The sequence below is a fragment of the Thalassophryne amazonica genome, chromosome 16, assembly GCF_902500255.1.
Source record: "Thalassophryne amazonica chromosome 16, fThaAma1.1, whole genome shotgun sequence".
Classification (NCBI taxonomy): domain Eukaryota; kingdom Metazoa; phylum Chordata; class Actinopteri; order Batrachoidiformes; family Batrachoididae; genus Thalassophryne; species Thalassophryne amazonica.
This window is the reverse complement of record NC_047118.1, coordinates 91,357,955-91,384,436: the sequence shown is the minus strand read 5'-3', so window position 1 is coordinate 91,384,436 and position 26,482 is coordinate 91,357,955. Positions and strand designations below refer to the sequence as shown.

The window sequence follows — 26,482 nt, the reverse complement described above, 5'->3', positions numbered from 1 at the left end:
TGACAGGTTGAATTTAACGCTCACTGGTTCCGCAGACTATAAAATCTCATGGGCCTAAGTTGTGAAGTGCTTGATTTAATGAACATTAATGATCCCTCACTCTGAAGCATAAATAGCATAGCTCTAATGTTTCATCTTGCCAGGCATGACTGTGTTTTGGAGTATAAGAATGTGTTTTTGGATGCACAGAGGGTTTTGTTATTCAGCCTTAACACAACTCAAAATTCCTGCTTGACACTTGCCAAACACATTCAAGTGCAGCCGTCTGTCTGCCATTTACAACTCAAGATTTCTTGGACTACTCTGTAGAGAAAATAGAGAATACTGTTCCAGGCATCCCAGCATGCTTCAGGCACATTAAGTGATCCTTGCTGTAGGGAACTTTTCTAGCAGAAAGCCAACATGCACCAATTTTTACACTCTCTCAGTGATACATAGTTGCAATTCGAGGACTCTGGTAAAAGTATAACCTGCCTATTTGACCTGATACCAACTAAACTGTTTAAGGGCATGTATGTGTACTCAATATTAATAACCTCTGTGCCTCCAAGCTTGAAATCAACAGTGATCAAACATATTCTTAAGAAACCTTAGACCCAGAGTCACTGAAAAATTACAGATATTGAATCTGTCCTTCTGCTCCAAAAAGTCCTGAAAAAGTGGTTTCACAGTAGCTTGTGGCTCATCGTGCTGAAAATGCCCTCTTTCAGACACTGCAGACAGCGTTTAGAATGCACCACTCCACAGAGGCAGCACTTATCAAAGTGGTGAATAATCTGGGTGTGATGGACTCTGATACCACCACAGTGCTGCTATCATTCGATCTCAGTGATATGGTTGATCATTGTATATTGGTCCATAGGTTCTCTCATGGTTGACATATTTACCTATGTAGATGTTCTCATAGAGCCTTCTATAACACTATTACTTTAAACCTTGCACTGGTAAAATACGGCATGCTGCAGGGTTCCGTGCTAGACCTTCTGTTATTTTCTCTGTACATAGCATCTCTTTCTTAATTGTGATGCTACAGACTGACTGTACCGTTCTATGCTGATGACATTCAGCTTTACATGCCAATAAATGCAAAAAAAACTCACACCAGGACTTTAGAGGATCGTCTATCATCAGTGAAAACTGAAGGGCCGGTAATATCTTCCTACTAAATTCTGAGAAGTATGCGATGATGGTCATTGGTGTGGCGCTACACAGAAACCAGCTGGCCCAGTTGATAACACTGGACACAGACATCATTCATCATAGTAAGAAGTTAATCTCCCATGTCCACCTTGTTATTGTCCTCATGATGCTGCTGAACAGTAGACGGACCAAATTAAAGAACATTTGATTGGCAAAATACCAAAATAACACTGGGTAATACTGATCACAGCCACAGGTGAATGATGAACTCCTCACTGGTGTGACCGGTGAGGAGGAGGAGCAGGTTTGAGGAATCTGTACTGAATCATTTGTGCGGGACAAAAGGCTTCGGACCTGGTCTCAGCGTGCAGGTGTTCCTTCTCCAGCAGGCCTCCCAGAAGGCTGAGCAGGATGCTGAAGTGCTTCTTTGTTGCCGTGGTAACGGTGCTGATGACAGCTCCATCAAAGAGGGAAGGAGAGGATGAGGACAGGCTGGACGATATGAAGTGGTCATGTCTGACAGATAAACAGAGACACCGGGCACGTTAAAGAAAATAATACAGTGACTATCTTTCACCTGTTTCTTACATTTCTTCAAGGAAAAGCTCGACTTCCAGTGCTTCAAATCAGAGCCCAACATCTTTTCCGGATTCCCACGGAAATGGGCGTCAACTTTACTATTAATCATGGGATTGGGACAGTACAAACATCGTCAAACATGTTCACAGGGTCAAACTTTCTCTTGTTCTTATGAAGCACAAATCATTCTTGATGAAAGTATTTGTCATGTTAGGAGCCTCACGTTGTTACAGCAGATCACAGTCCCCATGCTGAACTTTTCCAATATCTCAAATGATCTTACTTCCATCATGAAATACGTCCCGACTGTGCTTGTAAACACAAGTAATGTTTACATTGTGCTGTCTCATTGGGAAATTGCAGGTTTTTGATGTTGCCACTGTCATGTCCTGTTAAAGTAGATATTAGGTTTCTAGACTATCCTGTGTAGAAAATACTCTCCTTGTCAGTTTATGAGATCCAGATCCAATGAAATGCAAAAAATTTGCAGCTGGGTTATCAAATGAAGACCCTGGTTGACAATTTTCCATAATCTGAGCATTGATTTACTGCTGTCTGCACCCAGAGCGTGGAGCAAACTGAGTAGTTAGACTTAGCAGCAGTAGGTCTGTAGATGACGCTGCCAACGCAGCCCCACCCCCCCATCCTCCAGCATCTGGACTCCCAGGAAACTACGCCAGGATTCTGTTTGTGGACTTAAGCTCTTCTTTCAACATGGTCATGCCGGCCCTGCTACAAGACGAGCGCTCTGATCTTGGCGTGCCCGACTCCACCTGCAGGCAGATCACTGACTTCGTGAAAGCTGGGGTATGGGGTGGGGGGGGGGGTGTCGACGGTGTCTCCAACACATGGTCCATCAGCACCGGATCCCACCCAAGGCTGCATTTTTTCCCCTCTTCTCCCTGTTCACCAACGGCTGCACCTCCAGTCACCAGTCTGTGAAGCTCCTGAAGTTTGCAGACGATACAACCCTCATCAGACTCACCTCTGATGGGGACGAGTCGGCCTACAGACGGGAGATCGATCCCCTGGTGTCCTGGTGCAGACACAACAACCTGGAGCTCAATGCCAAAAAACACAGCTGCATACTGGTGCGATCAGCCACAATGTACGTATGATCTGATTAGTCGACTAATTGCAAAAATAATCAGTGACAAGTCGATTATCAACATGATCCTTTGTGACAGCCCTACAACCAAATTCTCTGAAACGCCTTTGGAGACAGCTTACGGTAGAGAAATTAACTTTCAATTCACAGGGAACAGCTCTGGTGGACATGCATGCAGTAAACATGCGTGACGCCTGTGGCATTGTGCTGTGTGATAAAACGAGAGTTACGAATGTAACTACGGTTCTATGAATTCCTCCTGACTGCCAGAGGGCTGTGCTTTAGCACCTGGATGACTTAATACCAACAAGGTCACGAAGAGTCACACTCACCTCGCATCAGCAGTGGGGAGTGGAGGCAGACAACACGGCCAAAGTCACCGCAGGAGGAACAACCACATTCAGTCTGTAATAGCGGGTGAAGGTACAGGACGAAGCCCATGTAGCAGCAGGCACCACTGGCGACACTGCCCGTTCACAGCCCGTTGAATGTGTGAGACGACAAATTACATTGTCCACTCTCTGCGGGGATGGCGATGCAGTCATAGTCAGGGAGTTGATGGCAATGCCGATGAAGGTCGTTTGTTGACTGCGAACAAGAGACCTCTTTGCAAAATTCACTGTGAGTCTTAACTGAGAGACATGGTTCAGTAGAAGAGCTGTGTCGTTGTGCGCCTGCTCCTGAGTCGGAGCGCAGACAAGCCAATCGTCTAAGTAGGGTAGGATTCTTAATCCAAAAGCTTGCAGTGGGGCTAGTGCTGCAGCCATACATCTGGTAAATTTACAAGGAGCGAGAGAGAGGCCGAAAGGAAGCACCCTGAACTGGTATGCCTGACCCTCGAAAGCAAAGCAGAGAAATTGCCTGTGACGAGGCGCCACTGGCACATGGAAATAGGCGTCCTTTAAGTCGACACTTATGAACCAGTCTTCTGGTGTGATAGCTTGAAAGACATCTACTGTTTTGAGCATGTGTACCTGCAGCACCTTGAGATAATGATTCAGACATCGGCGATCGAGGATAGGAACCCCTTGAGCTGGTCTGAACTGTGGAGTGGCTCTATGGCCCCCTTCTCCAGGAGTTCCAAAATCTCCCGTTGTAGGGCGGCAGACTGTACTGGGTCAGAAACAGTCATCCTCACCCCATTGAACTTTGAAGGGTGACATCTGAACTGAATTCTGTAACCCTCGAACAAGGTTGAAATGACCCATGGGTCTTGAACTTGAGCCTCCCAGTGGCTGAGATGATTTCGTGAAAAACAGCTGGGGCCAAACATTGGCAGTCAGACCTGACCACCTCTGCATCACATCCCTGAGGACCTCTGGGCACGATTACTGGAAGCTCTGTGAAACCGTTCAGTTCTCTGGGGTCTGCCCGTAGGCTCCCGAAAGGCAGGCCGCTGGGAGAGCTGGCCCTCAACTGTGAAGGCACGTGCAGCTCTGGAAGTAGGCGGGAGCCTGGATGTAGAGTGAAAAGCTGTAGGACGTCTGACTGGCTGAGGCCTGGAAGACCGGTGTAGGTCGACAAACTGTCACCAAGATTTACTAGCCTCAACAGCACGCTCCAAAGTTTGTTGGGCCGCAGGTCCAAATACTTGGCCTGGAAGAACTGGCAGTGAACTGAGTGTACCTCTGCAGGATTCGGACAGGAAGGACTGCGCAAGCCACACCTGACATCTAGTGATGGTAGGGGTTGACATCAGTCTGCCAAGCTCTCTGGACATATAACCAAAAGTTTGGAGTGAGGCATCACTAAGACTTTGAGTAATGGTAATAGGCTTTATTGTCATTGTACAAGTAATACAACGAAATTACCAGAGACTCATCACAGTGGCATAGCAACACACACACACACACACACACACACACACACACACACACACACACACACACACACACATACATACCCATCGCAGTACACACACACGTGATGACACACACCCACACACACACAACACAATAATAACAGTCGCAATAAATAATACAACCTTAAATATCAATACATGATTAAACATAGCAAAACTAATAGGTTACAAAAAAAAAAAAACATTATTGCACAGTCCCTGCTCTGTATTGTCCCAATGTTGTCAGTGTAATTGTAATTTATTTAAATGTTGTATGGCTCTAGGGTAAAAACTATTCAAAAGTCTATTCGTATGTGTTTTTATGGCTCTGTACCACTTGCCTGAGGGCATAAGGTTAAATATTTTTTGTCCAGGATGTGAAGAGTCTTAAAATGTTTTTGGCTCTGGAAAGGTATCGAGCACCTGCAACTTCTTCCAGGGAGGGAAGAGGACAGACAATCTTCTGTGCTGTTTCCACCATCCTTTGTAGAGTCCTCCTTTCTGCTGCTGTAGAAGCTGCATACCAGACTGTGACTCTGTAGGTCAACATGTTCTCGATGACAGCGTGGTAGAAGGACTTCATTACTGCTCTGCTGAGATGTTTCCTTAGGATTCTGAGAAAGTGAAGGCGTTGCGATGCCTTCTTGATTAAATCAGTTGTGTGCACTGCCCAAGAGAGTGTGTTTGTGATGTGTACACCCAAAAATTTATAGCTTTGAACAATTTCCACTGAGTCACCTTTTATAAAGAGGGGCGAGTAATCGATCCTGTTCTTCCTGAAGTCTATTATCAATTCTTTTGTTTATGTTCAAGTTGAGGTTCACAGAGCGCCACAATGTCAGACCTTGGACTTCCTTGCGATATGATGTCTCATCCCCCCCTGAGATGAGGCCAATGACAGTTGTATCATCTGCAAACTTAATTATTGTGTTGGCTGTGGAAGCAGACGTGCAGTCAAATGTATATAAGGAATATAGCAGAGGGCTTAGCACACAGCCTTGAGGGGAGCCCGTGCTGAGAGTCAGTGAAGAGGAAAAATGAGAACCAAGTTTAACAGACTCGGGGACGGTGTGTAAGGAAGTCCAGGATCCAGGAACAGAGATGTGAAGAGAAGCCGAGATGGAGAAGTTTCCTGATAAGAATGTCTGGAATGATAGCATTGAATGCTGAACTATAATCAATGAACAGCATCCGGGCATACGTGTGACTTCGTTCCAGGTGCTGTAAAATTGTGTAAAGGGCTGTATTTATGGCATCCTCAGTGGATCTATTTCGTCTATATGCAAACTGATGGATATCAAATGATGGAGGAAGGTTGGGTTTTATATGCTGTGCTATCAGTCTCTCTAGGCATTTGGTAACCACGGGTGTGAGAGCAACAGGTCTATAATCATTCAAGTTCTTTATGTTGTGTTTTTTGGCTACTGGAATGATTGTAGCTGTTTTAAGACAGGAGGGGACTGTGGCACTGGCAAGGGACAAGTTAAAAATGTTTGTAAAAACCTTTGCTAGTTCATAGCTACAGGCTTTCAAGACCTTCCCAGGTACACCATTTGGGCCTGTGGCTTTCCTTGAGTTCACAGCTCTAAACACATTCCTCACTTCATGTTCCTGAACACTCAGAACCCTCTGGTCTGTAGCAGGGATGTTTATGTGTGAGGGTAGAGAAGCTGCCTCAAACCTTGAGAAGAAGCAGTTCAGCTTCTCCGCCAGAGAGGCACTGCTGTCAGAGATGGTGGCAGTATTTCCCTCATAGTTGGTAATTCCTTTCAATCCCTGCCATGCCTGTCTCGCGTTGTTATTCCTGACGCTCTTCTCAATATTTTTTGAGTGCATCCGTTTCGCCTTCCTGATACCTTGTCTTACGTTTGCCCTTGCGCAGCTGTTTAAGGCCTGGTCTCCTGACTTGAAGGCCCTATCACGAGCTCGTATAAGCATGGAGACCTTTGTAATCCATGCTTTCTGGTTTGAAAAGTTCCGGACTCGTTTCTGCACTGTGACACTATCCACACAGCAGTTGATGTAGAAAAGAACCTGCTGTGTATATAATTCCAGGTCAGAATGGTGGAATAAATCCCAATCAGTTTGTTGGAAACAGTCCTGAAGTTGTTCGAGAGCTTCATTGGGCCAGGTTTGAATTATCTTTGTCACAGGCTTTGTTTTCTTCCTGCGAGGGATGTAAGCTGGTACCAATAGAAGAGAGACATGGTCTGACAGGCCAAGATGGGGCAGTGGTAAAGCTCTGTAGGCATGCTTAATGTCTGAATATACATGATCAAGTATATTGCTACCCCTGGTGGGACACTTAACATACTGTATAAATTCTTGGAAGCACTGCTTTCAAGCAAGCCTTGTTAAAGTCACCAGCTATGATATGTGTCCCTTCAGGGTAAGCCTTTTGCTAGAGGGTGATGATGTCATACAGATAACTCAGAGCTGTGCTCACGTTGGCCTCAAGTGGAATGTAAACAGCAGTGATAACTACAGCAGAAAATTCCCTCGGTAAATAGAATGGTCTGAATAATACAGTCAAAGTTTCTATATTTGATGAGCAGCGTTCATTAATGACACGGCTCTGCGAGCACCAATCGTTATGTGCGTACATGAAGAGACCGCCTCCCCTCTTCTTACCAGAGTAAAAAAATTCTTTTTTTTTTGTGGATTTTTGGCATAGAGCACTGGATGCAGAATGGAAGTAGTTTTCATTCACATTGAGGCAACGTTACGGTACCTAAGGTGACTGTATTGCTACCTGACTCAATTTATGATTCCTGCTGTGCTCCATTATTGTCGAGCTATAAATCACGCAGGACTGTTGTAGAACTTTTTATATGGTAACACAATGCAGCAGCTATACTGCTCAAAGAGCACATGTGAACAATTAAAAGAAAAATAAATGCTCATTACAGACTGGCTGCAGCTCCTCCAGGCTCACCTCCTCAAGTTCTCTCACAACTCTGTTAAATAAAGTCAATTTAGTCAGATCGCGAAAATGTCAACATCCAGTATAACATCTTCACATCCACTGTCCCGGGCGCCATCGCCGGCTGCAGCTCCACAGTCACAGAAAGAATGATAAGCAATAACAAATTAGAGCGCACACCTGCAGGGTGGCACAGGAAAAACAATAAACCAGAAGAAAATCAGATAAATCAGTAATAAAGTCAATTAACTCCTGGAAATAATGTATTCTGACTTTTTTCAATGTATCAACTCCATCAGTCTGCCAACTTCAATTAGGAAGGGCCAACCACCAAAACAACACAGACAAAAACGAGAGACGTGTGGTGAAGACAGTAACTGTGACGTGAGACACCGAGGAGACAGGGCCCCAACCATACAAAATAACAGGACAAACAACCACACATGAACAAACAGTGACAGCAACAGTGTGTTGTCCAATTAGTGAGCATCCATACCCTAATCCAGAACACCGTAGTGTTAATCCCCTTGAGAGCACCCAAAAACTGAATTGTGGTGACGGACACAAACACGCAACCATCCACACACAGAGACCCAGATCACAGCTAAATATCCGATCACTACTGTGGCTGGTGTGTTGGGCCAAGACAAGAGTACAGAACCTTACCATGTGACATGGACCACTCTGGCACGTCAGAAGCCACGCAGCCGGCCACGACCGCCGACAGATGTGGGTCCAGGACGCAGGGCCCCGGGGAAACCAGGAGAAAAGGAGCAGCGGAAAGGCACAGGGGCCAGGAAAGGCAGCCCCCAGAGTCACCGCGCAACACAACAAACCAACAGGGGAGCGGCCTGACTGCACCGGAACGCACCCCCGAAACCACCCCTCCCCATGGAGGCACGGGGATCAGCCCTATACCTAAGGGAAGCGCACAGGACATAGACCCACCAATAGGGAGAGCCCTAGAACCACACCACCAGGGCCACGGCCCCAGAGGGAGGGAAAGAGCGGCGGCAAGGATGGAGGGAAAGGAACCACCGCAACCAAATCGAAAGCACAAGGAAGGGACCACTGAGCCATACTAGGACGGGCCCGGCCCCCAGACAAGCGGCGAGGCCCAACCCCGGGGCCAGGAAGAGTACAAGGCCTCCCGACAGCCAGGCCCCCCAGCGCAGCCAGCAGGGCCCCCCAAAACGGACCCCACCCTGGACCCCACCCCAAACACCAAAGCCCATGACTAGGAGACCGCGAGAGCGGGGCCCATCCCGCGGAGACCGCGGCCCCCATCCCCCATCAGTCGCCAACCCCCCAGTGCCAACACCTGTGCGCCACCGCCACCACCAACCGCCACAACAGGCCGCGGGACCCCAGGCCCCACAGGCCCACGGGACCATGGCAGAACCGGCGAGGCAGACCCCCCACCCCAGAGCCCCAGACATCCACAGCCACCCAGGGCCAACCCCACAAGCCACACTCATCCCACCTACAAACCCCACCATAGCTGTTACAATTAATCTCTCCTTGCTGTGTACGGCCCCCCAAGTGTGCAAAAATAAAGGGTTGCATTAAAAGCAGGGCAAGAGACGACAGGTGGCAGACTGCTGTGGGAGGCTGCAGCACACCGCTGTGCCACAGCCTGCCCTGCAAACCCACCAGCGCCTAGTGACCCAAACTCTAAATTGGTGAAGGTGTTTATTAAACGTGTAGAAGTAAGGTGTGTGCATTAAAACTGCAAGGCAGGAGTGGCAGATGGAGAGCACAGTGGAAGGCTGCAGCGCACAGCTGTGCCACAGACTGCCCCGCAAACCCATTCCCAACACCCTACCGCAAATCTATGTGAACCCTACAATGTGCTACTTACAACCCAATATGATGTGCGTGCAGGTACTAACCTGGTGAAGTGCATTAAAAGGGTGTGACATGCAGCGTTGGGTAGGATTACTTTGAAATGTAATCCAAAAGTACAACCCCTGGCAAAAATTATAGAATCACCTGCCTCGGAGGATGTTCATTCAGTTGTTTAATTTTGTAGAAAAAAAAAGCAGATCACAGACATGACACAAAACTAAAGTCATTTCAAATGGCAACTTCCTGGCTGTAAGAAACACTATAAGAAATCAGGAAAAAAAAATTGTGGCAGTCAGTAACAGTTACTTTTTTAGACCAAGGAGAGGAAAAAAATATGGAATCACTCAATTCTGAGGAATAAATTATGGAATCACCCTGTAAATTTTCATCCCCAAAACTAACACCTGCATCAAATCAGATCTGCTTGTTAGTCTGCATCTAAAAAGGAGTGATCACACCTTGGAAAGCTGTTGCACCAAGTGGACTGACATGAATCATCCAACATGAGAGATGTCAATTGAAACAAAGGAGAGGATTATCAAACTCTTAAAAGAGAGTAAATCATCACACAATGTTGCAAAAGATGTTGGTTGTTCACAGTCAGCTGTGTCTAAACTCTGGACCAAATACAAACAACATGGGAAGGTTGTTAAAGGCAAACATACTGGTAGACCAAGGAAGACATCAAAGCGTCAAGACAGAAAACTTAAAGCAATGTGTCTCAAAAATCAAAAATGCACAACAAAACAAATGAGGAACGAATGGGAGGAAACTGGAGTCAACGTCTGTGACCGAACTGTAAGAAACCGCCTAAAGGAAATGGGATTTACATACAGAAAAGCTAAACGAAAGCCATCATTAACACCTAAACAGAAAAAAACAAGGTTACAATGGGCTAAGGAAAAGCAATCGTGGACTGTGGATGACTGGATGAAAGTCATATTCCGTGATGAATCTCGAATCTGCATTGGGCAAGGTGATGATGCTGGAACTCTTGTTTGGTGCCGTTCCAATGAGATTTATAAAGATGACTGCCTGAAGAGAACATGCAAATTTCCACAGTCATTGATGATATGGGGCTGCATGTCAGGTAAAGGCACTGGGGAGATGGCTGTCATTACATCATCAATAAATGCACAAGTTTACATTGACATTTTGGACACTTTTCTTATCCCATCAATTGAAAGGATGTTTGGGGATGATGAAATCATTTTTCAAGGTGATAATGCGTCTTGCCATAGAGCAAAAACTGTGAAAACATTCCTTGCAAAAAGACACATAAGGTCAATGTCATGGCCTGCAAATAGTCCGGATCTTAATCCAATTGAAAATCTTTGATGGAAGTTGAAGAAAATGGTCCATGACAAGGCTCCAACCTGTAAAGCTGACTGCAAGCTGTTATAAAAGCCAGAGGTGGTGCAACAAAATACTAGTGATGTGTTGGAGCGTTCTTTTGTTTTTCATTATTCCATAATTTATTCCTCAGAATTGAGTGATTCCATATTTTTTCCCTCTGCTTGGTCTAAAAAAGTAACCGTTACTGACTGCCACAATTTTTTTATCTGATTTCTTATAGCGTTTCTTAAAGCCAGAAAGTTGCCATTTGAAATGACTTTAGTTTTGTGTCATGTCTGTGATCTGCTTTTTTTCTACAAAATTAAACAACTGAATGAACATCCTCCGAGGCCGGTGATTCCATCATTTTTGCCAGGGGTTGTAATCAGATTACAAGTAATCTAAATGTATGTACATACATACATGTAATCCACGTGTATTCTTTCAAAGTAATCCTACCCAACCTTGGTGACATGTGAGGTCCAACCCCAAGCATCAGGCGGAAGGAGAGGCGTGGCGAGGGGAGGAGGCCACATACACCGGCCCCACGGGGCCCCCAGATCCAGCGGAGGCGCCAGGGAAACCACTGGACGGGGGGAGGCGGGCAGCCCCGGAGGAGCAGCGGACGCCAGGGAGGAGCAAACCAAGGGTCTCATTTAAACACGTTTTCATTTGCGGACAGACGACATTGTTGCAACGCTAACTGAAGCCTGGTTTACCCAACACATTAGGGGGCGTGGCTGCTCTGACTGACAGGTCACGTGTTGACCCTCGGGTCACTCAGACGATGGTGTGGAGGAGAGTCTTCTTTGGAGCACCGCATTACAAATATCTGAAATATGGCTTGTTGGGTGCTTAATTCTCTGAACAGATCATCTCAATACTTACATCAAATGGAATTAGCGTGCGATGTCATTTTAGTTGGAAATGGTGTTGGAATTTGTAGCCGCAATTGGTAGCTTGAGGCTGTTAGGTCGTGTTATTCCACAGCTACTGAGGAAATAAACAGCTCATAATTTTTCATGGCCACACCAAAGCTGAACCGTTATGAGGACCACCACTCAGACCCCAAAATGATGTCACAAAGACCCAAAATGAGCCAAGCGTCTCAATGTTCAGGCTTCGTTTTTCCTGCCCGGTTCATAAAGCCTTTCACCCACCATCCACAGCGACACACACACACACACACACACACACACACACACACACACACACACACACACACTTTGTCTGTTGTTGGCTTATGTGCTTTTTATGAAAAACTGACTAACCCATATTCATTTGAAAACAGCTTTAAAAAAGCTTCTCTTCTGATTAAATCATCAGTACTTTTTTAAATGTTCTGTGACCTTCAGGTGCATTTGTTTGGTGTGAGAGCTTCACCAGCTGCGCCTTACCTGTTGCAGTGCGAGTACAGGGTGTACAGCACAGCGTGCTGCACAGCAGGATAGTGCACGGCCAACTCCGAGTGCACCACAGTCAGGTCCCGACTGAGCAGAGTGAAGACCGTGGGAGACAGTGCCCACATCTGGACAGAGGAGACACAAAGGATGAGTAGAGGAAAAATCTCTCATTAAGTACACAGTGAGGAGAATAACTGGGGCAACTGTTTGTTGTGATTTGGCGCTATATAAAAAAATTGATTGATTGATTGATTGATTGATCCACTGTCTATTTTCCACCTACAAAGAATATAGGGGTCTGTAATTTTTTTTTTTTTTCATCACAGATATATCGTAGCCGGGGTTTAGGGCTCACAGGGCCCCAGAATCCAAATTCATTTTGTATCTAATGATACATTTTCATTATCTCCAAAGAAGCACATATTTAAATGATCCTAGATTCAACGTTAGAGATAGGGTGAGAAGTTCTGTCATCAGCGGAGAGCTCAGGGTAGAGTCACTGCTCTTCATGTTGAAAGGAGCCAGCTGAGGTGGTTCGGGCACCTGGTAAGGATGCCCCCTGCACGCCTCCCTAGGGAGGTGTTCCAGGCACATCCATGTGGGAGATTATGTCTCCACAATGGCCTGGGAACGCCTCGGGATCCCCCAGTCAGAAGTGGTCAATGAGGCCCGGGAAAGGGAAGTCTGGGTCCCCTGCTGGAGCTGTTGCCCCCGTGACCCGAACCCGGAAAAGCAGATGAAGATGAGTGATGAGTGAGTAGATTCAACTTTTCATTTGAACTGTCATGTTCATATTGAAATAACAGAATATGACATGGAAGCTGGACCTGGAATGATTTTCCATTTAAGTGTAAACCAAATGATGCATCAACTCAGAACAATTAAACTACATGAAGACTGAAAAGACAGTTACAGCATTTCAAAAACCACAGCTAAAGCTTACAGAATATTTTGAAAATCGGGGTAAAATATCAATAACACATTATCAGGCATCGACATCAAGGCTTGTCCGATTGTCCGGGACAAGTGTAAAATGTGATCGGACAAACAATATGCTCTAATCTTGTCCGACCGGACAAGTGGCATTTTTTTTGGTTTAAAACGCTCAAATTATTTTCATCGCTCGGAACCAAAATATCTGACCGCCGCCTTTTTGTTTTCTTATTTACATCATGTCTTGTCTCACACCTCGCGAGAGAGCGTCTTCAGTTTTTCCCGCCACTCTCCACGCAGCGGAAAATCGGAAAACATGATATCAATGTGTGCGCGAGACTACTGTATGGAGTGTGTGTTCGTAGTAGAGGCTGACATTTTTTCAGGAATCCCACGGGATGAGAGTCCAGTCCTGCTGTCATTTGAACGGTCAATTTTCAAAAAAGACGCCGAAAAAAATAGCAGGCGGCTTTGCTTAAAGCCGTCTAAAATTAAGACTGGGTCCGATCGCTGCAGCCGTCTCTCTGTGTGTGTGTGTGTGTGTGTGTGTGTGTGTGTGTGTGTGTGTGTGTGTGTGTGTGTGTGTGTGTGTGTGTGTGTGTGTGTGTGTGTGTGTGTGTGTGTGAGAGAGAGAGAGAGTGAGTCGGCTGGCTGCGAGGAGGGGGGAGGGAGCGCAGAGTGAAACACAACACTAAACTGTGTCTCTGCCTTTATTTCTCTCTGGACTGTTCTGACGGTTCGTCCTGTTCACTCCGTGTGCACGCGTCGGTAACAGACTGAAATTATGAGATGAAACAAATTGGTCAAAATTCCTTGAAATGAGAATATATGAATGAACGGAATAAAAATCACACACACGTGTGTTTAAAAAAAAAAAAACCTGATGTGTAGAAACTCTGCAGTGATGTTCAGAAGCAGAAACTACAAAAAGCAGCTGAGAACTCTGAACTTTAACAAGCTGTTATTTTACACAGATATTTATTTTAGATGACTTTTTAGATGAGTTGTTTTATGTTCAAGCACAAAACGTGACTGAGGAGGAGAAAAAAAAGAGGAAAAATACTGAATAATAATACAAGCTGCTGATTTTTATTTTTCAAAGTTAGTCTGCAGCTCTGAGTTTCATTTATTTATTTATATTTTCATTTATTTATTTATATAAAAATGTTGCACTATTCCCAGTTTCTCCACTCACACCCAAAGAGGCCAAACATTCTTCCAAAGTTGTGTCTTGGTGGCTTCCCTCACTTGTCTTCTTCCAGCATGGACATTTAGTTTTTGAGAACTGCCTACCTGACACAGATTTACCATAAAGTACCACACTGTATTTCTGAATGACTGATGTAAATAAAGTCAAAGAAATATTCAGTGAGTTGGAAATGTTCATGTATTCATCCTCTGACATTTACCAAGAAAACTGACTGTAAACATTATTAAGTAATTCTTCCATTAACAAACTTCCCTGTCCCAACCGTTTCTCTTGGAAAATGCTGCAGGCCACAAATGTAGGAATATATTAACAAAAATAAATAAATAAAAAAAAATAAAGCTGACCTCACAAAACATGAAATATGTTGCATTCATAGTCTGCAGTTACAGAAACAGAAGACAAAATAAATGTTAGGATCATCATGTGTCAATCACCACCACATTGTGAAAAACTATAAGACCACAGGCTATGCATTATTTATGTTTTGTGTGTTTGAGACTTTTTTTTTTTTTTGATTAAGGCAATAAATCTATTTAAGCATAAAAAATCAAAAAGAAAAAATAATATAGCACCTTCAACTGCACCACAGACTAAAACAGTTAAATGTGGTCTATTAAACATTAGGTCTCTCTCTTCTAAATCCCTGTTGGTAAATGATATAATAATTGATCAACATATTGATTTATTCTGCCTAACAGAAACCTGGTTACAGCAGGATGAATATGTTAGTTTAAATGAGTCAACACCCCCGAGTCACACTAACTGTCAGAATGCTCGTAGCACGGGCCGAGGCGGAGGATTAGCAGCAATCTTCCACTCCAGCTTATTAATTAATCAAAAACCCAGACAGAGCTTTAATTCATTTGAAAGCTTGACTCTTAGTCTTGTCCATCCAAATTGGAAGTCCCAAAAACCAGTTTTATTTGTTATTATCTATGGTCCACCTGGTCGTTACTGTGAGTTTCTCTGTGAATTTTCAGACCTTTTGTCTGACTTAGTGCTTACCTCAGATAAGATAATTATAGTGGGCGATTTTAAAATACACACAGATGCTGAGAATGACAGCCTCAACACTGCATTTAATCTATTATTAGACTCTATTGGCTTTGCTCAAAATGTAAATGAGTCCACCCACCACTTTAATCATATCTTAGATCTTGTTCTGACTTATGGTATGGAAATTGAAGACCTAACAGTATTCCCTGAAAACCCCCTTCTGTCTGATCATTTCTTAATAACATTTACATTTACTCTGATGGACTACCCAGCAGTGGGGAATAAGTTTCATTACACTAGAAGTCTTTCGGAAAGGGTTGTAACTAGGTCTAAGGATATGATTCCTTCTTTGTTATGTTCTCCAGTGCCATATACCAACACAGTGCAGAGTAACTACCTAAACTCTGTGAGTGAGATAGATTATCTTGTCAATAGCTTTACATCCTCATTGAGCACAACTTTGGATGCTGTAGCTCCTCTGAAAAAGAGAGCTTTAAATCAGAAGTGCTTGACTCAGTGGTAAAACTCACAAACTAGCAGCTTAAAGCAGATAACCAGTAAGTTGGAGAGGAAATGGCGTCTCACTAATTTAGAAGATCTTCACTTAGCCTGGAAAAAGAGTGTTGCTCTATAAAAAAAAGCCCTTCGTAAAGCTAGGACATCTTTCTACTCATCACTAATTGAAGAAAATAAGCAACCCCAGGTTTCTTTTCAGCACTGTAGCCAGGCTGACAAAGAGTCAGAGCTCTATTGAGCTGAGTATTCCTTTAACTTTAACTAGTAATGACTTCATGACTTTCTTTGCTAATAAAATTTTAACTATTAGAGAAAAATTTACTCATAACCATCCCAAAGACATATTGTTATCTTTGGCTGCCTTCAATAATGCCGGTATTTGGTTAGACTCTTTCTCTCTGATTGATAGTTACTTCCTCCAAACCATCAACATGTCTATTAGACCCCATTCCTACCAGGCTGCTCAAGGAAGCCCTACCATTAATTAATGCTTTGATCTTAAATATGATCAATCTATCTTTATTAGTTGGCTATGTACCACAGGCTTTTAAGGTGGCAGTAATTAAACCATTACTTAAAAAGCCATCACTTGACCCAGCTATCTTAGCTAATTATAGGCCAATCTCCAACCTTCCTTTTCTCTCAAAAATTCTTGAAAGGGTAGTTGTAACACAACTGATCATCTGCAGAGGAATGGTCTATTTGAAGAGTTTCAGTCAGGTTTCAGAATTCATCATAGTACAGAAATAGCATTAGTGAAGGTTACAAATGATCTTATGGCCTCAGACAGTGGACTCATCTCTGTGCTTGTTCTGTTAGACCTCAGTGCTGCTTTTGATACTGTTGACCATAAAATTTTATTACAGAGATTAGAGCATGCCATAGGTATTAAAGGCACTGTGCTGCGGTGGTTTGAATCATATTTATCTAATAGATTACAATTTGTTCATGTAAATGGGGAATCTTCTTCACAGACTAAGGTTAATTATGGAGTTCCACAAGGTTCTGTGCTAAGACCAATTTTATTCACTTTATACATGCTTCCCTTAGGCAATATTATTAGACAGCATTGCTTAAATTTTCATTGTTACACAGATGATACCCAGCTTTATGTATCCATGAAGCCAGAGGACACACACCAATTAGCTAAACTGTAGGATTGTCTTACAGACAAAGACATGGATGACCTCTAATTTCCTGCTTTTAAATTCAGATAAACTGAAGTTATTGTACTTGGCCCCACAAATCTTAGAAACATGGTGTCTAACCAGATCCTTACTCTGGATGGCATTACCCTGACCTCCAGTAATACTGTGAGAAATCTTGGAGTCATTTTTGATCAGGATATGTCCTTCAATGCGCATATTAAGTAAATATGTAGGACTGCTTTTTTGCATTTACGCAATATCTCTAAAATTAGAAAGGTCTTGTCTCAGAGTGATGCTGAAAAACTAATTAATGCATTTATTTCCTCTAGGCTGGACTATTGTAATTCATTATTATCAGGTTGTCCTAAAAGTTCCCTGAAAAGCATTCAGTTAATTCAAAATGCTGCAGCTAGAGTACTGACGGGGACTAGAAGGAGAGAGCATATTTCACCCATATTGGCTTCTCTTCATTGGCTTCCTGTTAATTCTAGAATAGAATTTAAAATTGTTGTTCTTACTTATAAGGTTTTGAATAATCAGGTCCCATCTTATCTTAGGGACCTCATAGTACCATATCACCCCAATAGAGCGCTTCGCTCTCAGACTGCAGGCTTACTTGTAGTTCCTAGGGTTTTTAAGAGTACAATGGGAGGCAGAGCCTTCAGCTTTCAGGCTCCTCTCCTGTGGAACCAGCTCCCAATTCAGATCAGGGAGACAGACACCCTCTCTACTTTTAAAATTAGGCTTAAAACTTTCCTTTTTGCTAAAGCTTGTAGTTAGGGCTGGATCAGGTGACCCTGAACCATCCCTTAGTTACGCTGCTATAGACTTAGACTGCTGGGGGGTTCCCATGATGCACTGAGTGTTTCTTTCTCTTTTTGCTCTGTATGCACCACTCTGCATTTAATCATTAGTGATTGATCTCTGCTCCCCTCCACAGCATGTCTTTTTCCTGGTTCTCTCCCTCAGCCCCAACCAGTCCCAGCAGAAGACTGCCCCTCCCTGAGCCTGGTTCTGCTGGAGGTTTCTTCCTGTTAAAAGGGAGTTTTTCCTTCCCACTGTCGCCAAGTGCTTGCTCACAGGGGGTCGTTTTGACCGTTGGGGTTTTTCTGTAATTATTGTATGGCTTTTGCCTTACAATATAAAGCGCCTTGGGGCAACTGTTTGTGATTTGGCGCTATATAAAAAAATTGATTTTATTTTATTTGATAAATGCCTCCCTGTATTACCACAGATTAACTGTTTCTGTTGCCACATCGTCTGGGAAAAAAAAAAAAAAATGCAAAATTTTACCACCCACACAGGAGAGTGACAGTATTAACTTTTTCATGAAGTGATATGTCACAGCAAAGTAGATGTGATAAATATTTAATCTGAATCTCAGTCCCAGAAAATGCTGAAATGTACTGATTTTTCTATTTCAGCTGCAATTCTTATGTTGGAATATTAAAGTTAATGTACTTACAAACAAAAGAAGTGTCAGGGCACATCCACAATTTCTCGGATAATCACTCGATGGAAAAACCACCGACAGCTGTCTGAACGCCATCTCAAAGGCGTCCAGTGAAACCAAAATGGAGGTGGTTTTGTCTCGCTCCAGTAGTGAATCCATCGTGACGCGCAAAGCGCCAGGATGATTGGGGACCTCTCCTCATCAACTGTTCATCTGTCTTGTGGAGTGCCGCAGGGTTCTGTCCTTGGGCCTATTCTATTTTCTTTGTACATTTGCCATTGGGGTCAATTATAACCCAGCACAATCTGTCCTTTCATTGTTATGCAGATGATCTGCAAATCTATCTGCCTGTGAGGACTAATGGGAGTGATGCTTTGTCATCATTATTTAATTGTATTCGTGATGTAAAGCAGTGGCTGTCCCAAAACTTCCTTTACCTGAATGATGGTAAAACTGAGATCATGGTGTTTGAGCGCTCTGGCAAACCAAATGTGGTAACACCAAATTTTGGTGCTTTGGCTAACTATGTAAAACCAGCTGTCAAGAATTTGGGAGTGATATTGACAGCTGTTTGAGGTTCGAACAACAGATACATTCTGTTGTCAAAGCTAGTTTTTTCCAACTTCGCCTTTTGGCTAAAATAAAGCACTTCCTCAGTAGACGTGATCTTGAGACGGCCATTCATGCTTTCATCAGCTCCAGACTTGATTACTGTAATGCACTTTATACGGGAATTAATCAGTCATCTCTTGCACGTCTCCAGTTGGTGCAAAATGCTGCTGCTCGTCTTAACAAACACTTTTAGACGTGAGCATATTACGCCTGTCCTGTACACACTCCACTGGCTTCCAGTTCGTTTTAGAATTGATTTTAAAATTTTAATGTTTGTTTTTAAAGCTATTTATGGCCTTGCACCTCCCTACTTGTCTGAAATTTTAACTTTGCGCACCTACAGTAGGACATTAAGGGCGTCTGGCCAGCTTTACTTAGATGTTCCAAGGTCAAGATATAAACGCTGGGGTGATCATGCTTTCGCGGTATCTGGCCCCAGACTGTGGAACGAGCTACCTCTTGAGTTACGTACTATTCCTGACCTAGCACTTTTTAAATCTAAGTTAAAGACTTATTTATTTAAACTGGCTTTTAACACTTAGTGGGGAGGTGACATGTTCTGTTATTTTTATGTTCTTTTTATGTGTTTTAAAATTTTATTTTATATGTGTTTTGTGTTTTTAATATTAAGCACCTTGGACACCAGTTGGTGCTGTGATTGAAGCCTCCGCTCGGCTTTCCATGACAAAATCTCTTGTTAAAAGTGAAATCTGCCGGAAAATGGTTGATGTCCAGCTCTTGTGATAACCAGAGAAATGGCACACGGTCACGGATCCAGACAGCCATCCGTTTAGAAATGAAATGGTCGCTCAGCCTGTCTATGGCGGCTTCGGAGCGCGGCGCACCACCAGTCGCTCTGGGCCGTCCTTAAAGCGACAGTAACACTCCGTAATCTCTTTGAAGCCCATAAAATTTTCACCAAAAACCATCTGAATTTCTCGAATGGTGTCCACTTTGATGTGCCTCACAGTTTCTGAAAAAAATTTGATCAAGCAAAGCGGCAGTCTCTGAAACATTCCTAAACAATGAAAAAAACGACGAGAGGGGTGGACTACTCCTCACTCAAAGCCTGCTCACAGGCGCATGACGGATATTGATAAGATTTTATTGATATTGATGCCATTATCGATTCAGCTTAAATGGTAAATGGACTGCATTTATATCGCGCTTTTCCATATGCATCAGACGCTCAAAGCGCTTTACAATAGTGCCTCACATTCACCCTGATGGCAGGCTGCTGCCATACAAGGCGCTCACTACACACTGGGAGCAACCAGGGGATTAAGGACCTTGCCCAAGGGCACTTAGTGATTTTCCAGTCAGGCTGGAATTTGAACCGAGGTTCTTCTGGTCTCAAGCCCAACCGCTTTAACCACTAGACCATCACCTCCCCTGAATCAATAAAGAATCAATCCGATTCCTTATCGATTCCCTTATCAATACCGCCTGTGAATTTTATGTGTACTCAAAGTCGGCTTTACAGATTTTCTATGTCAACAACATTTTATTGAGTGTTAAAGTAAATAATTATAAAATTGGTTACTGGATCCTTAAACTCTGGACATAAATAGAACAAAATCTGTAGTTTTTGTCAAAAGCATTTCCCTTCAGACATTAATAGTACAAATGTAACTCTACAGACTCTGAGCTGAGCTCTTCAGCCGGCTGTGCTGAACGTCAGGATTCATAAGGAACGCAGGACGTCTCATTTTGGTAGGTTGTAGTTTGTTTGTATTATAACGTTTGGAAAGAGGTGTCAACTTCAGCTTATGCACCCAGCTGGTGCTCACGCCAGTGGACTTGCCGCTTCTGAAAACCAGCGAAGCAGAAGCAGCAGCAAGCTTCGTTGCTTCAAGCAGACCTGCTGCAGTCCGCAATCAACTTAGAGAAATAATCATTTTCTTAATAAACAATGTTCACTAGGAATTGGCTGTGGTGCATTTGTAACCCGGGTGGTAAATCTCCCGTTTGCCATCTCCCATTGATAAAGCCTGTGTCCTATTACGTCACTGCATTGTACGTCACGCGTGACTCTTTATTTCCCGGTAGTTAGACGCTGTCGGGCGGACGCAAGGGAACACGGGGGAAGGAGCTGCTGCAGGTCGGTGACAAAGTCGTTCTTCTAGTATACATCATAACACGTTACCATATTCAAGGTACTGATATGAGGTCTGTGATAAAAAAAAAAAGCGGTTCTTTTATTTTTTTCAAAAAATAAATGGATTTGATTCATATGTTTTTAACATCAGACAAGCTTGAACCCTCGTGCCCATGCGTGAGTTTTGTCATGCCTGTCGGTGACGTCATCCACCTGTGGGCAGGCTTTGAGTGAGGTGTGGACTCCCCCTCCCGTCGGAATCTCTTTGTCTGAGACGCTGCAGGGAGATGGCGCGCGTTGCTTTATCAAATTTTTTCAGGACCGGTGAGGGATATCCGTGTGGACACTATTCGAGAAATTCAGCTGGTTTTCGGTGTAAAGTTTAACGGCTGATGAGAGATTGTGGAGTTTCTTTCGCTTAAGAACAGCTCACAAGCGGATCGGCGTGGCCGGAGGTGGCATCCGTCTGGCTGTTTCGAGCTGAAAACATCCTAATTTAAAGCTCTGTCACCCAGGACGTCGTCAGAGAACAGAGAAGTTTCAGAAGAAGCCGGCATCAGGAGTTTACCCGGACATTCCACTGTTAAAGGAGATTTTGTAATGAAAGAACGTGCGGGACGAATTTGCCGAGTCGTTCCGTGACGACTCGGCAAATCTGTGTGCGCCGCGACATGAAAAACACCTCCGTGTTGAAAACCATTTGTAAAATTCAGGCGGCTTTTGATGGCTTTCAACAAGTGACTATCTGAGAAATTGTTTAACAGCTGGGCATGTTCCAACTTGTCCGTTAAGGTTTCCAACGGAGGTGTTTTTCCTGTGGCGACCCCCCGCGGTCGGGTCCGGCCCGACATGCGAATCTGCCCGCACGTTCTTTCATTACAAAATCTCCTTTAACAGTGGAATGTCTGGATAAACTCCTGATCCCGAATTCTTCTGAAAGTTGTCTGTTATCTCACAACGTCTTGGGTCCACAGAGCCTGAAATTAGGAAGTTTTCAGCTTGAAACAGCAAGACGCTGCCGCCTCAGAGCACAGATCATCGTCAGGCACAGTGGGTCGTCCGTACGGCGACAGTAAACTAAACTCCAAAATCTCTCATCAGCCGTTAAAATTTTCACCGAAACCAGCTGAATTTATCGAATGGTGTCCACTCAGTTGTGCCTTACAGGTTTTGAAAAAATTTTGATCAAACAAAGCAGCAGTCTGAGCCATTCCTAAACAATGAAAAAAAAAAAAAAATCGACGAGAGGGTGGGCGATTCCTCACTCAAAGACTGCCCACAGGCGAATGACATAACCGACAGGCGTGAAAAAACTCTTGCATGCCCACGAGGGGTCAAGCATGTCTGATGTAATCATACGTGATTCAAATCCATATGGTTTTTGAAAAAAATAATAAGGTCCGTTACTTTTCTCACAGACCTCGTATTATTGTTTGTAGGAGCCGACTATCGCTGATGAAAAGCGCAAGGAGAAGCTTGCGGTTGTCTTAAACAAGCGGAATTGGTGAATTCGCATCCCTTAGCTTAGCATGTTAGCTGCAGCCGTTAATTTAATGGGGCTGGTTAGCCTAGCCCAGTTCCATTCAATCTGAAGGGGAACATTTAGCTTCAGGTATTATGTGTTTTCCTTTGAAGATTCATACGTTGCTGAATTACAAACAATGTGTAATGTTTACAAATGCTAAAAGGTTCATGTTAAAAGGGTTTTTATCACTGATAGCTCATTTTAGTGCGGGTTGGTTGTGCTATTTAAATCTTTGCCCTTACAATGCACTTTGTTTTGAACATTTTGATACAAAGGTTAAGCTGTATTTATTGTAGCTTTGATATTTAGGTGTACTAGCACCTGGCACTTTATTTTATTGAGGTGCAATATATTTAGCTATGTCTATTTTGTGATAAAGCAATAACTCTTACAAATAATAGTACATTTATTTATTATAGCATATTAAATTATTTATATTTAAATAATTTCATCAGAATTAATAATTGAACTTTTGAACTTTGTGTTGTATAATATTAATATCGTTATTGGATTATGTGATATAATAATTAAAACTATTCATATTATTTATATTGTGACACTGAATAATAGTGCACTAAGGATATTTTGACCTACATGGTCCTGTTTTTATGCAGGCCAGACTTTTACTGAAGGTGAGCTAAAGGAACCTGAATCATCGTATCTGGCCTGACTGCAGACTTAGATATATATATTTTTTGGGTACCCACTATTCCTGGCTGCTGCTGTGTCACACTGGCTCCCAGAGTTGAATTCTCGCTTCTGAAATCTGGCCAAATTTCATTGTACATTTGTACCTATATGTGAAGTACCTTTATAATATTGGTCCTAATATTATTGTACATATGTCTTAACATATTCAATGTGCCTTGGGGGGGAATCGATGCCAGCAGGCAGCAAGCGATGCAACACGATTCAGCCTGTCAAATGAATCGATGCACACTGAATGAATCGATGCGCTCACATCGGGCACGTTTGTATCTAGATACCAATTCGTATCGATTATTCTCCACATGCCTACTACTCTAGTCACGTAACTTCAAAATAATGATAAAATTCTCATTTTAATGTTAATGAAGTCCACGGTTTTTGTTTTTTTCACCAAGCAAAGTAAATTTTTATTCACAGCTGAGCATGAAACAGGCAAACAGAGTTTATGATGTGCTGTGGGTTACTTTTTGAAATATTTAAAGATGGTCCATGATTTATTTTTATTTTACTTGGAGAGAGTCTGTCTTGATGTGAGACTGTTCTGAGGCGGAGCAGCACACACCATGCACGCACTGTGCACGTGCACCGCTCCGCTGTTTCTCAGGTTACCTGTCAGACAGCCTGCTGTCTGATCTGTCTGATCACACACATTATTTCTTAGATTTGTCACTGACAACACTTATGAGCGTGGACAAAGCTGAGCCTCGACTAGGGATGCACCGAACCACAATTTTTCACTTTCGATACGATCCCGATACCTGAATTTGGATATCTGCCGATGCTGATACTTTTCAATCCAATACCAGAGCTCTGTTTGCTTTAATATTATTAATATCATTGTTGATTTTATATGAGGAGAGCTCCACATCAATAACTAAAACCAAGTACTTGCACAAAGTGACTAACTCCAGAGTTTGACATTGAGCAGTTGAAAAGAGCATTATTTTAGATTTTTCAACCTTTGAGACCAACTTCAATTTCTCCAGACAAAAATGGACTACATGCAAGAATTCAAGTGCCTGTGTAATTAGTTTAGAACAGTAATAAATTACTGTATAATCTGCATGGAGATGGAAAGATGCATTTAATAAGTTTACACACAGGTCATTAATGTAAATTGTGAACAAAACAGGTCCTGTGACCAAACCATGAGGTACACCTTTTGTGACCTCAAGGAAGGAGGAACTAACTCCAGCCATCTGAACACATTGCATTCTACCTGCATTGTTCACACTCTACATCTCAGACTTCAGGTTCTGGTCACAGTCCTGTCACCTGCAGAGCTTCTCAAATGACACTGTCATTGCGGGCTGCATCAGCAGGGACCAGGAGGCCGAGTATAGGATTGTGGTAGACAGGTTTGTGGAGTGGTGCGGATTCAACCACCTGCAGCTCAACGCATTTAAGACAAAGGAGCTGGGGGTGGAATTCAGAAGATGAAAGGCCCGTCCAAACCCAGTTACCATCAGTGGAACTGAGGTGGACATTGTGAACTACTACAAGTACCTGGGTGTCCACACAGACAACAAACTGGACTGTAAACACAGATGCTGTGTATAAGAAAGATTGGAGCCGACTGTACTTCCTCAGGAAGCTCAGATCTTTCAACGTCTGCAGAAATACGCTGCAGATGTTTTATCACTCAGTGGTCTCCAGCGTCATCTTCTACACTGTAGTGTGCTGGGGCAGCAGGCTGAAGGCAGCTGACATGAACAAACAAACTCAACAAGCTCATTAGGAGAGCTGGCTCTGTCCTGGAGGAGGAACTGGAATCTGTGGTGGAGGTGTCAGAGAGGAGGATGCTGAGGAAACTGCTCAGCATGCTGGACAACACCTACCACACCCTGCATGCCACACTGACATCGGGCACCTTCAGCCAAAGACTGAGGCCACTGAGGTGCACCACAGAACGCCACAGGGGGCCTTTCCTACGTGTGGCAATCAAACTGTATAACTCCTCCCCCTTCAGCAGGATGAATACATAAACACTTATTCAGAGTTATGTGCAATATTGTCAAAACTTGTGCAATATATCTTCCAGCCATTTGGCATACATTGTATTTATTGTAAAAAAAAAAAAAAGAAAGAAAAAGGACTGATTTCTATTTGATTCTAATAGTAGAGAAGCTTGAATCTTCGACTGGACTGGGCTGCTTGACACGAGGACGTTTCGCTCCTAATCACAGAAGCTTCCTCAGCTAAATATCTTGTTCTGGTAGTCTGACTTTGATGTGACATCACTGTTCACCTGCATCCCCACTGCTGATGCCATCACAGCTGTGAGGCAGAGGCTGATGGAGGGCGTGTCTCTACTTGAAAGGACCAAACTTACACCAGACCACATCTTTTGGAGATCTGTCTTAACATCACATTTTCTGTTTAGGGGGAATTACTACAGGCAGATTCATGGTTGTGCGATGGGGTCTCTGGTATCCCCCATTGTGGCCAATCTGTACATGGAGCTCGTGGAGAAGACAGCCTTGACGTCGTTCACGGGCATCTCTCCCAGTCACTGGTTCAGATATGTCGATGACACATGGGTTAAAATCAAGCAACAGGAAGTGGAGGCCTTTACAGAGCACATCAACTCGGTGGACTCCAATATCAAGTTCACAGGTGAAAATGCCAGAAACAACCATTTAGCCTTCTTGGACTGTGATGTTACGATTGGAGAGAACAGGCAGCTCCAGACAGGGGTTTACAGAAAACCCACTCACACTGACCAATATCTGCTCTTTGGCTCAAACCACCCCCTTGAACACAAGCTCGGGGTGATCAGGACTCCAACACAGAGCCTTACAGGTGCCCACAACTGCAGAGGGAAGGGCTAAAGAACAACAACTTGTACGGAAAGCCCTCACAGTATGTGGATACCCACGATGGTCCCTGGACAAAGTGCAGAAGTCCCAGAGAACAAAGAGACCAGATAGACAGGAGACAAGAAGAAGAGGAGTGTCTCTTCCTTATTTAGCAGGAGTAGGGGAAAAACTACAGAGGATCTTCAGACAGCACAAAATCCCAGTTTACTTTAAACCGGTTAACACCTTGAGACAGAAATTAGTTCACCCTAAGGACAGGATCCCTAGTTACAAACAGAGCAATGTAGT

At 43.5% G+C, this 26,482-nt stretch overlaps 1 protein-coding gene across 1 annotated transcript in view; it reads right to left on the bottom strand.

Moving 5' to 3' along the window:
- The window catches only part of LOC117528785 (serine/threonine-protein kinase SMG1-like), a 163,229-nt gene that overhangs the window by 21,603 nt on the left and 115,144 nt on the right, over positions 1-26,482 (bottom strand). Inside the window, exons 14-15 of the mRNA XM_034191410.1 lie at positions 12,171-12,301; positions 1,495-1,656 (exon numbers count right to left, since the gene is read on the bottom strand). Coding sequence (XP_034047301.1) covers positions 1,495-1,656; positions 12,171-12,301 — 293 coding nt within the window. The remainder of the gene's footprint in view (positions 1-1,494; positions 1,657-12,170; positions 12,302-26,482) is intronic.